This window comes from Toxotes jaculatrix, chromosome 15 (genome assembly GCF_017976425.1).
Source record: "Toxotes jaculatrix isolate fToxJac2 chromosome 15, fToxJac2.pri, whole genome shotgun sequence".
In the NCBI taxonomy this organism is placed as follows: Eukaryota; Metazoa; Chordata; class Actinopteri; family Toxotidae; genus Toxotes; species Toxotes jaculatrix.
In genome coordinates, this window is record NC_054408.1 from 2,781,964 (window position 1) to 2,799,421 (window position 17,458).

The 17,458-nt window shown below is 45.0% G+C and overlaps 1 protein-coding gene across 2 annotated transcripts; it reads left to right on the forward strand.

Annotated features, from left to right (window-relative positions):
• The first annotated feature begins 6,074 nt into the window (after nucleotides 1-6,074).
• Nucleotides 6,075-17,458, forward strand: etv5a (ETS variant transcription factor 5a). Of its 2 annotated transcripts, none has more exons than XM_041057664.1 (13): nucleotides 6,075-6,212; nucleotides 7,866-8,014; nucleotides 8,203-8,296; nucleotides 8,390-8,437; nucleotides 8,979-9,029; nucleotides 10,965-11,088; nucleotides 11,228-11,530; nucleotides 11,651-11,961; nucleotides 13,802-13,864; nucleotides 14,294-14,362; nucleotides 14,669-14,838; nucleotides 14,941-15,048; nucleotides 15,421-17,458. In XM_041057664.1, the coding sequence occupies exons 2-13, from the start codon at nucleotides 7,967-7,969 to the stop codon at nucleotides 15,649-15,651; spliced, it is 1,620 nt and encodes a 539-aa protein (XP_040913598.1). In that variant the 5' UTR covers nucleotides 6,075-6,212; nucleotides 7,866-7,966; the 3' UTR covers nucleotides 15,652-17,458. The 2 variants fall into 2 exon arrangements, with proteins under 2 accessions (XP_040913598.1, XP_040913600.1); XM_041057666.1 differs by having other exon boundaries at nucleotides 14,941-15,042.

Sequence of the window (17,458 nt, forward strand, 5' to 3'; positions counted from 1 at the left end):
TTCTTCTTTTCATGGGATTTGTTCACAATGAGAAAAACATAGAATATCACCAGCACTGTCCTTTATTGTGTTTTGCTTCCTTTTAGATATTTGATGACTGAAACAAATTAAAGTTAAAACTAAAATCCCCCTCAGACACTCACACACACACATATGGAGCTGCGTTCTTCATTCAAGATGCTGTTTTGTTCTAACCTCCACCGGCCGGGTTTACTTTTCCTTCAGCTTGAGATTTCACGATGTTTGACAACTCTCAGTAAAGGGGAAAACAAGCTTGTCACATTCAGCCGAGGGCGATGTGGCTAGTTACCAGACAGATTTCTAGCTGCAAAATTGGAGAATCAGATATACAAAATGCAACATGGCACGTGGCTGCGTTTCGCTCTAGACTACTCAAGTTACTGTTGGTGGAAACGGTGCCTTGCCACTTTGATTTCTCCTTGCGTGAGTTGGCAGAGACGCCCCTGGCCTCTGATTCTGAGGAGCAGTCACTAAAACCTGACATTTCTCTCTGTCAAATGATAAATATTGTAGTCACACTGGAAACATCTCCATGGGATATAATGTCAAGAGCAAATAAAACACATCAAACAGGACAAACGAACCATAAATACAACACATCACTCAGATTAGCTGCTTTTCAAAAAAACTATTAAGTAATAGTTTGACATTTGGGGAAACATGTTTGTTTTCTTGTTGAGAGTCAGATGAGAAGCTCGACACCAATTGCTGAGCATGAGAACGACATGAAAGCCAGTCGGACTGATTCCCAAAACTTTTCCTTCAAATATCACGTTACTGTACAATCTTTCGTATCCAGGGTCGTGTGGGCTTTCATTGCTACCACCACACGTCTCCGTGTTCCTTATTAGCAGCATTTTCATTAGTCAACAGAATCATAATCACAGTCATCTGTTTCCATCTGCTCCCCCTATGTGGAGCTATCTCAGCCTCCTCCCCCACCCGCCCGCCATTTGCCCCCTCCGCTGAGGCAAAGGTGGCTCTACAGGCCTGACTAGTGTGATCCAGTTCTCATCCTGGGACTGATTAGCCGTATTGAGTGACATCAGAGGCACAGATGCAGCGGAGAGCCCCGGCAGCGCGTTGTTGCTCTACATGTACATAAAATCATTGAATCATCGCAGACGAGTTAAAACTCAGATCGTACATATCACAACAGGAGCGTCGTCACACAGCTTCAGGGGATTATTACTGAAATATCTACTGTATATACCCAAGAGGACAGTTAATCACATTATCACTTTATAAAATCTAGGTCTGTGACATGAGTCCCCCCCCTCAGGGTCAGTATGGTGGGGGGACTCTCAGCCCACAGAGGGTCAAGGGCAGACACCCCTCCCCCCGCCCAATGTTGCCCCAGGACCTGATTGGATGGAAGAGGTTGAGGAATCAATATGTCCAGCCTCTGCAGTCTGCCCTGTGTTTATCTCTACAGTATGTCACCCTCACTCTTTGTTAGCTGTTGCCATTTTGATGGACTAAACATTTTACCAAATAAACACAAGAGGTTGAATTTGTTTTTTGTCCCCTTTTTCTCCTTTAATCACACGAATCGATAACCACAGACTCTACAGTGGTCGTGCTTTTGGATTTGAATCGGACCTTTGATGTCCATGCAGTACTTCAGGACTGGGTTACACCAGCTAGTCACTAAGTTTGTGGGTAAAGTCTTATTGTACTAGTACTGTGCTAGTTTCAAATAAGTGATTTACTAAATCAGGATGCACATGTAAAACATAAGAACTATCCTAGATCATAAAGACTTACATGCAACTCAGTCACCAGGAAGCATCTGTAATTTAACCTTCAAAAAGAAATTTCAGGTTTCAGGTCAAAAGTTTTCTCAGTTTACCAAGTACCTCAAGTCTTGTGCTTAAGCACAGTACTTGATTACATGTACACATTTTAGTACTATGAAATTGATCAAATAAGCCACTCAAAATTTGTCAAAGATTTTGTAGAGAATATTCCATAAAACTCACAAATAATGTCAAACAATTTAAAACTATAGATTGTCTGCAACATGTGGGGTCACCTTTAGCCTTTAGCACCACAGCTTTATGGATGGTATTGATCTGTCAACGCATGTGAAACATTCATGGTCCTGAGAGGATGAACCCTGCCGACGTTAGTGAACCCTTGACTTTTCCTGAAGTGTCGGTATGAGGTACCAGATGGAGTGGCGTGAAATTTCATACACACGTAGGTTGACATCTGTGCTTCAGGGTAAATTATATCTTGACTATCAAATGGATTGCATTAAAATTAGGTAGAGTCATTTTCCCCACATGATGAATGGACTTTTGCTCTAGCAACATCATCAGGGCAGATTTTTCATTTGTCCAATTCTTTTGTTTGGGACGGAAAAACCGGCTAAACCGTCAACCTCATCTGTGCCGTCTAGAAAAACTGAGAACCAGGAAGAAAAAAGAAAACGTCAAAGAAAAAGGAGGCATTGACTCAAGAATGGGAATGAAACAAGAGGGAGATTATAAAAGAAAGCATGGTTATACAACTGGGAGCCTCAGAAGAGTCTGCCTTTGGCAAGGCTTGTTGAGTACGGCTGCTAAGATAACAAGGCAGGAATTATCTCCCAAAGTCCTATTAATAGAAGGCAAGTCACATCTTGTCCCTCAGAGAGAGAGCATCCTGCGCCCAGAGGCACTACTTTCCCATTTTATCTCTTTTTGAAATGTGCATTTTGACAGACATTTGCAAGCTGGGACAGACTGCCAAGACTCTCAGTTATAATACTCACACCCACTTGTGCTTCATCACGGTGGCTGTTATTTTAGCTGTGATGAGACTAAAGGTCAGGTTCACTGATGGGATGAAATAAAGAACAATCTCACGGCAAGATGAAGGAAACGTTCATTTCTCATCCATGCTGACTGAGAAGCTGAGGTTCAAAGTTCATTCTTTTCCCTGAAAAATGGCGGTCGATAAAGCAGTCTTACCGTGAGGTCTGTTTAGAAGCTGGAGCTTTCAGTCATATCAACGATGAACTTTGAATCTTAGATTTTAAAGGGGAACTCCACGTATTTTACACATCAAAGTGTTTGAAATTTAAAAAAAAAAAAAAAACTCTGGGGGTGTGGAGTTAGAGAGATGTGAGTTTACCAGGCCTTTGTAGCCCACCTCTTATCTCTGCTCAAGGCTGAAGGCTCCAGGCGACATTAGCTTCTACAAACATAACTTACACAGATCTCAGCTGCATCATGTGTAAATCTGTGGAGCATTCTTTAAAGCCAATGTGGACAAAATTTTCTCTGCTGTTCCAAAGTCAAAAATGAACTTTGAACCTCAAAACTAGGATCAACCCTCTGACCAGCAAGGTGGCGTGGAGGGTCGTGGTTCAGAGACTCCAAGAGTAATATTTTTGTCACTGGTGGAAAGTGTCTAAGTACATTTACTCAAGTACTTGAGTATTTTTTGAGTATTACTTTGAGTATTTCCTTTTTATGCTCCTTTATACTATTTTTCCTACCTGTGGTTACTCTGCAGATTCAGATAATACAGACATAATGATACAAACAAGGAGAAATTCATGAGCTACCTTCTTTCAAATAGAGTAGTTAACATTAGCTCCACCTTTCCCAGCTGCAACATTAAAGTGAAGTCAACATTAGTGCATCAATAATAGTATTTCAGAGTATTTTTATTGTTCCTGTTACTTAAGTAAACGATCTTCTTCTTCCACTGTTTCTTTTCGGCATTCTCACCTGGTTTAGTAAGCGATTCTTAGTATCAGGATTAGCCCACATTGCACCCAGGCTGCACTGCTGACCTGGCCGTTACATCAGTGTCACAATAACCTACAGTAGTAGTCTTCGAGGGAACAGGAAATTGGCGCCTTGAATCTTCCCCTGCCTTCGCAGCTCCCACTCTCACACTCACAGTCATCCAGAGAAAGAGAGAGAGGTATGTACACAAGCAGCGTGTCACCCTTTGCATATGGCACATTTATTTAAGGAAAGAGTAAGAACAGCAACGCAATGTGCTCACTCTCCACACGCCTCCAAATGACCACCCACCACATCCGCACCAATGAAGAGGTGCACCATACAGTGGACCTGCAGGCTGTTGCTTTTGAAATAGTCTCGCTGAGATATGTCCTCTGCTATTTAATGCTTCTCACACATGTACAATTGAATTTGACTGTGGATATTTTTAAACCCTCTCACCTCCACATTTTTCAGAACTACATCTCCAAGTGGAGCCCGAATCCTGAAAGACAAGCCGTTTGCCTTTGGCCTTAGACCTCACTCCCTGTGATGACCAACAAAGATAGCACTGGATCCTATGTGACAACTAGATGTGTGTTTGTCTGTTCTGTCTATTATTGCCTCTGCAGCAGGCTCGTAATCTCGGCATCGTGGCTGCAGGGATTTGCCGGGGATTACAGTTTTCATACCAGCTGCTGGAATTTGTTTCAAACTCTGAGTGACATTTGCAGTGATATAGAATTTATACGAGGGATTCCTTATTTGGTGACTGAGGTGATAATGAGAAAGGCTATTTATTCATGACCTTTAACCTTTGGGCTTCAGCAGCCGTTCCTTCACATGCATACTTGTGAGTGAATGCACACATAAATGAATCTTACATTTTATTTTCTCTCAAATACTTTATGATATTCAAAATTTGGGAAGGTTTTACATTTGTAATTTTAAGACAGTGATAGTTAAAGAAATAAGTAGAGTCAGGAGAGTCATGTACTCACATGACTCTCTTATTTTTAAATACTTTGATTTCATTGTTATAGATTCATCTGTTGAATGTCTTCTTGATTAGTCAGTTGATTGTCTTGATTTGTAAAATAGTGAGAAACGCCTGTCACAATTACCCAGAGCCCAAACCTCAAACCTCAAAATTATTGACCAATTTTTATTTATACTAATCTGGCCTGTATTTGTTCAGACATCATGACCTTACTGACTAACCTCATCATCTCCATTTGCACTTCAAAAATCTCTTCAATTAAACTAATCAGACTGTGTGTAAATAACATTGGTGATGTTTTGTGTGTGTGTGTGTGTGTGTGTGTGTGTGTGTGTGTGTGTGTGTGTGTGTATACAGTATTCAGCTGAACTGTAAGTTTCTACCCAGCTGTTGTCACAGCCCACAGCAGCATGGTTCAAAAACTGATACCTGATAATGATAATACTGAAACCTTCAGCATTAAGAAAACCCTGTCAGTTTCCTTTTCTTCCAGGGCTCAGTCGTCATCAGGAGATAATGAGTTAAATTAATGGACAATGTATTGAACAGGTTTGTGTGGTGAATGATCTCAGCCTCATGTTCTCAGCCTTCTTGTTGACATGTTAACATGGTGAGTACAGTTGCCAAAGCAAACTCACATTCATTTACACTCATTAAAGGCTTTTTACCATTTTATTCTGAGAATAGCTTAATTCATTCCATGATCTTTTATAACAATCAAGCCACTTCTGAAGGATGATACACAACTTTGCATCTGCAAAGTAACTAAAGCTTTAAGATAAATATAGTCGAGGAAAAAGTACAGTATGCCCTCTGAAATGTTGCGGAGAAGAAGTCAAAAACACTGTAAAATGGAACTGGACAAGTACAAGCGCACAAAAACTAAACTTAATTACAGTGCTGTCAGGTAAAGTGTGTCAGAGCCAATAGCAAAGTTCATTGAGTAAGGTTAATCCAATTTGTTTTTTGCAGTATACAAATCTATGATTAGAGTCTGGGCGAAGTCAGTGGCAGTGACTGTTGCTTTGCAGCCTCTGTGTACGTTTGGATCTTTCGGATGTTTCCACTGCAGCTGGCCCTTTAACAAACACGTCTCCGCATTCATGGTCGAAAAAAAAAAGTGTGAATGAAATCCAGCCATTCATAAATATAGGCCACCGACGCGCTGTGATTGGCCAAAGCGAGCATCATGCATAATTCATAATCTCCCGAGACGCCATTGGCTACCGGCTTAACAGACGTGAGCGACCCGCCAATCAGCGTGCGCCTCCGCGTGCCGCTGGAGCCCAGGGGAAAACCGACCGGGCCATTAACGAAAAGCTCAGTCAAGTTTTGTGAGTCGAAGGAGGCACATCAGTGTGTCAGTGCGCAGACGACCACACGACTACCGACACGTTGTTTTTTTCATAATTTGTGGATATTTCTACCGCATTGTTTCGATACAGAGGACGTGTTTACACACGGACAAGGTAAGCTGCAGCGCTTCTTTCTGCGAGAAGTTGCTTCTTTTTTTTTTGAAGCCGCGTTGTGACTAGATATTTTTCTAACGCTCTTTAAGGCTACAAATGAACGCAACGCCATCTTATTTAAAGAGATTTACTTTGGCAACCATTTTAAACTGGCTCCTATCTGCGTAAAAATAGGTGCCGTGTTTCGTGTTTGAGCCCAGCGTGCGCTCTATTTGGCCCTCGATTTATCTGCGTAGATACTGGCTTTGGCTTATCAGCGCGGTCAGGCGACTGTTTGGGATTTTTTTTTTTTTTATGAATGGACGGGCCATTTTTTTCCTCCCTCTGTGTTTCCACACGGATCGAGTTTCACTTCATTGAGAAAAACAAGGGAGGGATGGGGTGGGGGAAGGGCGGGGAGGGGGAGTAGGAGGAGTGGAGGGGGTGTCGGCGCGGGGGGTGGGGGGTGTCGGATGATCTTCCTCCCCTTGCGGCGCCCCCCCCCCCAGCCTCGGGCTGAGACGCAGAAAGTTTTACCGAGTATTAGATCATTTTGTGATAAAAGTCTGACTGTTTACCTTTTCACTGGCCTGTGAAGCTGGAGGGAAAGTTATGGTCTAACTGTAATTCTGTGGTGAACTTTGTTTAGTTTTCGGTGGGTGCGCACGTAATCATTCTTATATTTAATTTTAATATTGTAATAGTCGATGCAGTGTTTCATCAGTAGGTTTGTACCGTAGGTTTTTATTAAAAGAAAGCAACTATCTGTGAATAGTAGGTCACAGTGGAGCCAATTACACTGTCAGTGGTAACTTTCTTCTCTAGGTGGATGTGCTGAACGTTAATACGTGCCACATGAAGACACGTACAGTGGGTTCTAATGTTGTATGTGGCGCCTGTAATTATTGCCCAGCAGCTATCCTTTATCCGTCATCCATTAACAGAGATAGAGGAGTGAGTCATATCACTCTGCTGAGGGAGATGTGAGGATAGAGGACAGTGCTAGTGCCTTAATGTTCTGTTATTGTTGCTGAAAGTTTTTTGTTTTTTTTAACTTAATAAAGTTGTACACAGGGGAGCAGGGATTTCAGATTCGGCCAACTGTGACACCAGTTTCATCGCCCAACAATAGGTCCAAGCCCTCTGTAAGACACTAATCAGCTCTGTGACCGGCCTTTTTTCTATCTTGTTCAGGAGGCTTTGCGTTGTAGAGCACGCCACAGAGTCCGTGGAGCCGGACTCCGCTTTCCAAGCCTTTTACTCAAGATCTCCAATCTGATTATAGTGGAAAGTAGTGCCCACAGATGGCCAGCGAGCGTGGCTTATATAACTGTTTTACATGTGTTCTGTAATGGCTGAGTGTTTACATGGTGCTGCTTCCCCTAACTCGGCACGGCTCGGTTCAAAGAGCTGTTTGTTGGTTAAATAAAGGGCTGAGAGAGAGGATGGTGGCCCTACTGCAGCGGTATGGCTTCAACAATTACAAGAAATGTGAACACCCCTGTAGGGGTCAATACCCCTCTGACACGGTTTCAACAGAACGAGTCTGGGCTTGTGAAATGACATGACAGAGACTTAAAGTGACATTTTTTCCAGTCACTGCTTCTTGTAGTTTAAGCAAAGTGATTTTATGGCACCTGCTGTATGTTTACTTCCTCATCTTGTGTTTTCCAGTGACCCACAAAGTGACCCAGGCGCTGTCGCTTTAAAGCGAACACCTCCCCCTCCCCCCAAGTATTGAAGCCCCCCCCCCCACCCCAAGTAACGCAGATAACATGGACGGATTCTACGACCAGCAAGTCCCTTTTATGGTCCCACCCAGTGTAAGTGGACACACGCCAGACTCACATTGTCACACTTTCAGCCCATGGCTCTACAGCATGGAAGTGGTCACTGTGCATCACTGTACATTTATAGTACACGTTCGTGTCATCTGTATTGTCCATCTGGAGGGCAGTGACGTCTTCTGTTCATGTTCTGACAGTCGTTCATCTTCTCGTCTTCCCAACAGCACAAGTCTCACGTGGAGGAACCATCACACAACAGGCCACTGAACGACAGGAAAAGGAAATTTATCGACACAGAACTCGCCCAGGACACAGAAGGTAAACGTCACTGATGTGAATGAACCAGGCGTATGCCCTGTATTTAGATTTGAGAGAAACTTTACTCAGTATCTTTGACTTTTTGATTTCCAGAACTCTTCCAAGACCTCAGTCAGCTGCAAGAGATCTGGATAGCAGAAGGTGAGTTCTGTATTTGTTTTACAACAGTCAACGTTGCCCCCTCCATCTGTCAAACACAAACCCAAATTTCAATTATTTGGGTTTTGGGAAAGTTATGTTTTACTTTTAATATCCTTCCACTACAATCAGCCACTGGAGAGTGTGTTTTGCAACAGATTTCTCTTAGACCTTTGTTTCTAAATGGGCAAGTTTCAAGATGAAAGATTAACTTAATGAGAATGTGAAATATTGCTATTTTTGAGTTAGCAACTAGAGCAAGAAGAGCAAAGTCCCATGCATGAGAAACTGCTGACCAGGACCCTCTTTGTCTTGCCAAATCGTAGCTTTTGCAGTTGCTCCCTTTCTCCTTTTTCTGTTTTTCAAATCCTCAATAAACATATTTTTATCTCTTGTCCTTTTTTTTCTTTCCACTGTTTCACATCTTTTTTTCTTCCACACTTTTTGGGGCACTTAAAGGCGTCAGCTTTAGGTTGTTAGCTATTGAAAGGAGTAAGTTTTTGATTTTTTTTTTCACATGTGACATTCTCCTGTATCTTCACAGCCCAGGTACCTGATGACGAACAGTTTGTCCCAGATTTCCAGTCGGATAGCTGTGAGTACCTGATTTCTGTTGTTCATCTCTGCTTATTTTGAGCCTGTATGTGTCCACTGAACGGATTTTGTCTTTTTTTTTTTTTTTGATACCAGTCAACCCTGGTCATGATCAGTCTGGTTCCTGCCAGTTTAGGGCAGAGATTGAAGTAACGGTGGCAATTCAGGCTGAAAATCAGGTTATGTTTTAGCAGCACCGCATCAGTAATTTTCACCACTAAAAGACTTAATAGGCTTCTCTTTACTTTGAAGAAATTGCTCCTATTCTTTGTGAGCTGACATGATGTCCAGGTCAGCCCTCCGTTTTATCAGAATTTCTTCATCCAGCCGAGGACAGACGCCATTCCTCGTCTTCAAAACACAGCTCTGGGAAAGGCTGCTCTCGCTCTCCCCTCCCTCCCTCTCCTCCATTTTGAGTTTAATCAGCCGATTGGCATGGGGCATCACATGAGCCAAGCTCCTAATCTGATTTCACACTTTCCCGCACTCAGGCCCTGCTGCTGAAGTGGGCTAGATTCCAGAGGATAGGGCAGCTCCAGAGCTGCCTGTTTCAGCCCTGCTCCCCAGAACCAACATCCCCAAAACTGTCTGCCTCCTGTTTGTCTTTGCACATTGACTTTAGGCTGCAGCTGAGGGATGTATTTGAGTTATGCCCGATGGAGCGCTTTATGTGCCTCCTCCCCTTTCCCTCTGTCTTTCTGAGTTTATGTTTTGTCTGATGCGTAGGAGGTGGAGACAGGGTGTGGTTGCTGCCTGTCTTTGTCAGGGCTGCCTTTTAAATCTTGGTTAATGTGGCACAGTGAGCTGCAAACTGACCACTAGCCTGCAGTGCTGTGACATATTACTGAGGCTGATACACTGACATGTGTATTCAAGGCTGTGTACATATGTAGGTTTATGCTCTATGTAGTCAGCTCACTGTAAAGTGCTGTTGTGGTGTACTCCATGACCTTGTACTGTCAGTACACTGTGTGTGTGTTTGTGGGTGTGTGTAATATGCAGAGGAGTGAGTTTGGCAGTCGCTGTTGTTGCCAGGCTGCTGGCCATTCTCTCTCACAAGTTGCTTGTTTACCAAAAACCAGATTTTCCAATATGAGCTACAGTCAGTTGGGCATCACATGGCAAACCACTCCTTCGCTTATCCAGGCCCAAACTTTATATAATGTGCTCTGCAGTGGAGGGGCACTGCGAGTTTAAAAGAGAGAAGTTGTGGGCATGGTACAGTTTGAGTTTGTGCTGGGTGCTTGTTCGTTAATCCACCCCCTTGCACCAGTCCGGAGTAAGAAAAGATGCCTAATCTCCCCATTATTTACTTTTCTCTCTGTGTGAGGAGTCTCACTCAAGCCATTAGGTTTCGCAGCGCACACAGGGGAGCTCACGTGCCCATTGTTAGCTCTGCTAAGGTCCATCAGCACCCTGGGTGATTTATTTGGCTCCCGCTCCTCTGTGCCCGGGGATCTGGTTTCTGCCTGGCTATTATGTGGCGCCCCGGAAACTGCCACTGATACGCAGAAAGCTGCAGCTAGTGTCTAATGGTTACAGCGCGGGAGAAGAAAATCATTCACCGCCATTAGATTACAGCCACACTGATTCATGGGTATTGGTATTGCTCGCCCTAATGGGAATCAGACGAGGAGTTTGATAGCTTTTGTGTGTACAGAGCAGTCAGTATCATGCTACCGAGCAGTGGTGGATGGATGGCTGTTTTCAGAGCGCGGAGTCGACCGTCATTAAGGCGGATGATAAATAGCTGCTAAGTGGCTCTGTCAGTCGGGGGAATACACACACGCTGTCCATGCATCCATTTATCCATCAGTTCCAAATGTGGTTAAGATAACTGCTGCACTTCTGTTTATAGCTTCAATTAGGTGATGTTTGAAGTTTATCTAATGCGCTCAGTCATGTTGAATCTCTCTCTATGTCTCCTTCCATCTAGTGATGTTTCATGGCCCGCCACCATCCAAGATCAAACGAGAGCTGACTCGCTCCAAAGAGCTTTCTCCCTGTCGCCAGGACAGGAGTCCCATGCCCTACGGAGAGAAGTGCCTTTACAGCTACAGGTATGTAGTGAGTCTTTACATTTGTGGAAGTCTGCAGCGAAAATGGCAGCAGCCCCCAGACAGTGTATTGATCACCCGTCTCAGGTTAAACGAGTTCTGACTTTTCACGCCGACCTTTGCCCCGTCTCTTCGTCCACAGTGCCTGTGACAGGAAGCCCACTCCAGGGTTCAAGCCATTAACTCCCCCCTCAACACCAGTCTCTCCTTGTGGCCCCACCAGCACAGCAGGAACGCACCCACTGAGTGAGCAGACTCCCCCTCCTCACCCCCATGTAGCCAATCCAACTCCAGGGTCACGTCCGGTGCACGTACAACAGCCAATAACAGCAAGTGCACGCCCTCCCAACCAGCAAGCGCTCCCAGTCCACAGCCACAGCCCGCCCTTCGCCGTGCCCTGTGCACCCATCAGCCAGGATGCCAACAACTTCACACCTGAGCACAGGTGAGCATTCACCTCTTTATCTGGGCGCAGGGCTGTTTCTTTCAACGTTTCATTTAGTGTCTTTGTGAGCTTGTTTCTGAAAAGACCGCATTAATTGTCTTGCCACTTTGTCATCTTTAGGTTCCAGAGGCAGATGTCAGAGCCATGTCTACCTTTCCCCCCATCGGAGAGTCAAGGGCGCCCCCAGTTCTTGCCCCAGCCTCCCAGCAGCAGCAACAACAGTCTGCCACGTGACGGACGGCCTCCGTACCACCGGCAGATGTCAGAGCCACTGGTGGCTGTGCCTCCCCAGGGTTTCAAGCAAGAGCTCATCGACCCACGATACACCGAGCAAGGCGTCCCCACCATGGGCCCCCCAGGCCCCCCATGTCAGACTGCTTTCCACCCCATGGCCATCAAACAGGAGCCCCGTGACTTCTGCTTCGATTCTGGTGAGTAGCAGGTTTTAGAGATGGACATTTGTCCGTAAAATAAGTTGGGAAGAGTTCATTACCTCTCGAGATGTGGTGCAGAAAGCACCACGGGGAGGGATTTTCCCCTGCTCTTGCTCAGTTAGCAGCATGAAGCTGTGTGAAAGTAGTCGTCCATGGCTGAGATCAAGTAGAGCAGGCAGAGGGTGAGGAATGTGGCTGGTCATGTTTGTTCTGGGCACTAACACATGCCTGTGAGTTTTAGCATGCAGCAGAGGCCTGGACACACAGGTGCTCATTTCACACACACACACACACACACTCTCTCAAAGACTAACCTGCATCATTCCTCCAGAGTCGTGCCAGTAAAGTAAAAGTGGGTCTTTTAGCTCAGCGTAAGCCTCCAAGGGCAGAAAGTAAATGGGTCATCCAGCCAGGTGCACCGAACCTCTTCACTGAGCCTACCTGGAATAGATCTAGGCCAGTGCCCCCAGAGGACTTAGTGACCTGCAGCACAGCAAGTTGATTGTAAGTGCCTGGGAATTCTCTGCTTGGTTTTACAGGATGCACAAGGGGCCAAATGGTGCCAGTCCTCTCCAAAAAATAAAAAAAAACCTCGTCAAACAGTCATGGCAGAGATGCTGTTTACTCACATGGTATAAATCAAACAAGCCAGAGCGACTCTCAGTGCATTGTTTGATCCCAACGCCCACACACCCAGCTGTTGTCCCTGCTCTGCTGCATTAACATCCTCTTTTCCTGAAACTCTGCAGCATTTTGTTTTTATCTTTCCTCACTCGGTCTCATATACTCTCATTCTTTTTCTGCCTGTTGTATGACCGGCTGGATGGGTAGTGATGTAATGACAAATCCTCTTAGCTTCTTATGGCCTTTAAATACCTACGTCACAGAGCCCTCTCATCTCTAGATGGATGGAAGATGTGCATGTTCCGCGGGCCAGCGTGGAACATATTGTCACCCCAGCGTTGGTGGTCGACAGGCAGCGCCAGAACCATTTATATAGATATAAAGCCACAGTTTGAATCCATGCACAATCAGCATTTGATGGGAGGAGCTTTCTCTGATTCCTTCTTTCTTTTCTCTTTCTCTGCATGCATGCTAAGACTTGACAGTAACGATTACTTCGTGCAGACTCTTTTCCTAAGTGAGGACAAGTACATTCAGAGACTCAAGGAACCGCTTGATCAAGATTGATCTGTGGTTGTCTTATCAGTAGGCAGGAAACAGCATGATGGGCGGGGGTGTAGGGGCTGGTATGCACTGCAGAGACACTGCGAACAGAAGACAGGCTTTGACCCCCTCGAGGGCCCAACTTGATTGTCATTGAGATTTAATACAGCAGCCATGGTGCTAATCCCATTTAAGGGCTTGGCGGACATGCAAGGGATGTGTGCTGAGCAGTGTACTCTGATCTAGGTGTGTGTGTGTGTGTGTGTGTGTGTGTGTGTGTGTGTGTGTGTGTGTGTGTGTGTGTGTGTGTGTGTGTGTTTGGGGTTGGGGTTGGGGTTGGGCATTTTTCAGCCCAGCTGTTGCAGCTGCAGATGTACATGGCCATTGGTTGAACAGAAAAGCAGCCACCGTGTGTTTTGACCTTTTATTTCCATACTGTATATTTATCAATGTGACCTAACACACTAATATAGCTTGGACTGAGCGTCTCCATAAACAGAGTGAACCCTGCGAACTGCAGATACAGCATCAGAGCTATGTATCTTTGTGGGCAGTGGCAGGTGTCCAAATATATCTGTCAGCTGTGAGATGGATTTTGATGTATTACACATTTGATATGACAGTGAGGATGTCTGATCTAAATTTATACGCTCATCTTCTTTGTTTACAGAAGTGCCTAACTGTCAGTCATCGTTCGGGAGAGCGGGGAGCTTCTACCAAAATAACCATGAAAGTAAGTTCAGATTATTGTCTGCTTTTTATGTCTCTGATGTTTAAATTAATCCATTCGTGAAATCCATTCTCTGTGACCCTGAACCTTGTGACTTATCGAGCCTCAGAAAGCTCAGCATGGGCGATAGCTCGATGAAAGAATAGCGGTCAGTAGCATTGAAATGACAGCTCAAGGGGAAGCGAATCTATCAATGAATCCTGTGTAGCTGCTCCTCACATCAGCAGCTGACAGGAGCTCTGCACAATACAAGCTTCCAGTCTTGGGAGGCTGCCCAGCTATATTGCTTTGCATGCAGTTTGGATCTCTGGGTTGAACGTGGTCACTGGCCTTTATATGACGCAACAGAAAGCCTGTTTCCCACGCTCTGCTGTCTGCTCTTACATTTCTATCTGATTCATGTTGCGTTTTTTCTTTTTCTTTTTATTTCAGGCTTCTCCTTCGACAGAGATTCTCAGCTGTACTTTGATGATACCTGTGTGGTCCCTGAAAGATTAGAAGGTAAGACGGAAAGAACTTTGAAAAGAAAAACAACGTTGGCGCAGAAGTATTAGATTTTGTGAGCCCATGAAGCGTGAGCATTTTCTGAGGCAGAGTTCAGTCCTCATGGCACATAATGAACAGCAAGTCCACTTCACAGTCACCATCTGGCAGGAATGTCTCACCACACTGTGGCCGTGCTGGAGTACAGTGATGACTGACATTTTCCTTCTTCTTCACTCTTTCCCCTTCTGCCTCTTCATCTCTTTCTGTCCTCTCTTCTCCTGCCCCCCCCCCTGCTTCTTCTTCTTCTTCTTCCACTCCCAGGTAAAGTAAAACAGGAAGCCTCTGTGTATCGTGACGGACCTCCCTACCAGCGCCGCGGCTCCCTGCAGCTCTGGCAGTTCCTGGTCACTTTACTGGATGACCCAGCCAATGGCCACTTCATAGCCTGGACTGGTCGTGGCATGGAGTTCAAACTCATCGAGCCTGAGGAGGTTAGTCCCCCCTACTTTGCCCAACTGGACTCTTTTTTGTCTAGGTTTTTTTTTTACTTGTTTGCTCTGCAGATTAGTAATCTATGGATTCTTTCTCCTCAGGTGGCTCGTCGTTGGGGCATCCAGAAGAACAGGCCGGCGATGAACTATGACAAGCTGAGCCGCTCGCTGCGTTACTACTACGAGAAGGGCATCATGCAGAAGGTAAAGGCACGTTCACCCTTTTCTTCTCTCTCTTTTCTCTTTTCTTTTTTTTCTCACCCTCTTTCCCCAGCAACTGTGTGCTGTTTGGGTCTTGTCACAGCCAGCGGCTAAATAGTTGTAGTGAATACTCGACTGCAGGCCGCGTCTCTTCTCCTACTAAATATATCAGTCTGTTTATTTTTGGCGTTTGCTGCCCCAGATTTCCACCAGATCAAAATCAAGAGAATTTACACACTGTTTTACCTGTGAGTCAAGAGTCTAGAAAAGGAATTTACACATTTGCAGCGTTGATATTATGCATTTTATGTGCATACATAAGAGGTGTCATTCTGGAGATTTCATACTTGAGTCAAATATGCCTGTTCTTGTGTTTCTCAGGTGGCTGGAGAGAGGTACGTGTACAAGTTTGTGTGTGACCCCGAGGCTCTCTTCTCGATGGCCTTCCCCGACAACCAGAGGCCCAACCTGAAGGCTGACCCGGACAGCCTGCCGGGGCTGGATGACGACACTGTGCCCCTCACCCATTATGACGAAACCGCTCCCTACCTGCTAGACGCTGGGGAGCAGTGTGTGGCAGGCTTGCCCTTCCCAGACGGCTACGGCTACTAACAAGCAGCAGGGTCCTGACGCACAACACACACGTACACAAACACTCCCAAAGTCTCTCGGCGCCCACTCTTAAAATCCAGCGCTGGACCAGCTGAGCTGCTTGGAAGGAAAACCTTGCACTCTGCTCCTTTATGGTTCCCTCTCCCACTCCTTGGAAAACCTTCATAAAACTCTGTAAGCTCCCCAGCTAAGAATGAGTGAGGGAAGAACCCGCGACAGCTCTTCTACTGCACCATCATACGAAAGAGAGAGAGAGAAAGAGAGAGAGAAGGGAGAGGGTTGTGAAACCAGTGAAGGTGAACTGGACTCGGTAGCCCTGCCCACCTTACGCGCGTCCCAAAGTAAGGCAAGGGGCCGCTGTTGCTATGGAGACCAAACGAAGCGCGGCCACGGCCCGCCAAAAGTAAATGAACTGACAGACCCGCCCCTTGCCCCTTTGTACAAGACTGCAAGAGTTGTTACACTTCTGATTTTGTGACAATCTGCTTTTCTTAAAAACAATCGAATAACCAACAGAGTAAAAACATTACTAATCTAATGAGGTATTTGAGATGCAGCATTATTCTATAGTTGCCTTTTTGGGACCCCCCCTGCCCCGCCCCCCCATTTCCATGTCACCACATCTGAACTACAAAATCCGTGAAAGGGCTTTAATTCGCAAAAAACGGATTCACAAAACACACAACATATACTGAACCCACAAATCGACGTGTTTTCTGTAGATAGGACTAGAATTTTTTTGTAACACGCCAGCTCTTCTACAGTTTTGTTGACTTTAGAGAACCAGAACTCTCAGGTTTCTGGGGCGTTGCTGTATTTCGGGCTAGTTGGTTGGGATGCTCTCTTGTGTAAATGTTACGTTCTTTAATCGTTCTGCCCTCGTAAGAGATTGTATCTGCTTCCCTTTAGAGACTGCACCCCACAGTAGGAGGCCACAGTTTATACAGTACACTCCCCTCATCTCTGTTCACCACTGCTGGGTCCTTTCTATCGCTCAAGTTTAGAGATGATTAGCACTACACCTCCTACATTTCAAAAGGGACACATAACACAAGTACATATTTTCCCATTGATAATTCATAAAAGCCTAAGAAGTTATGATGTATGATAAATGGTCACATTGCTCCTTTTTTTTGTATTTCTGTCTGGATGCTTAATGTTTCCTTGGCAGTGTACTAGTTCCTCTGATGCACCAGTATGGCAGGAGCATCAGGATGTTGCATGCGAAAAAAAAAGAACCCTCTTTTGGACACCTCTCTGCCAATCACAAGCTGTCAACAGGAGACCTCTGCTTCTCTTTGCATGGTGTAATCAGTCAAGACTGTGTGTCCACTAACATATCGCTTTACTGTCTTTGGACAAAGAAGATATTTGTGATATTCTCTGCATTTTTTTTGTGTGTTCATTATCTCTGTTTCTGAATGGGGGCAAAGACAAACTTATATAAAGTATATATTTTTGCTATAAGGCTGCATTTGTTTTGATTTTAATGTATAAGCTGTATAGGTCTGGCTCTAATAGACATGTACCTTTTTAAAAACCAATCTCAGTCCTTATGATGCTACTACTGCAGACTGTTTCTTTAAGAGGCCTCTGTATTGGGTTGGAAAATGGAGGAGAAGATGTTGTTATCATGCCTGTAGAAGTGTGCCACGGTGAAGACACACATGATCATGGCATCCACCCCAGGCACAGGGATCGTCTGCACTTGTACAGGCTTCAGCCCACTCCCCTCACAATGTGTTTCTTACACTGCTGAGTTTATAATAATCTGTACTGGGTACAATAAACGGTCCCCTATGCTTCA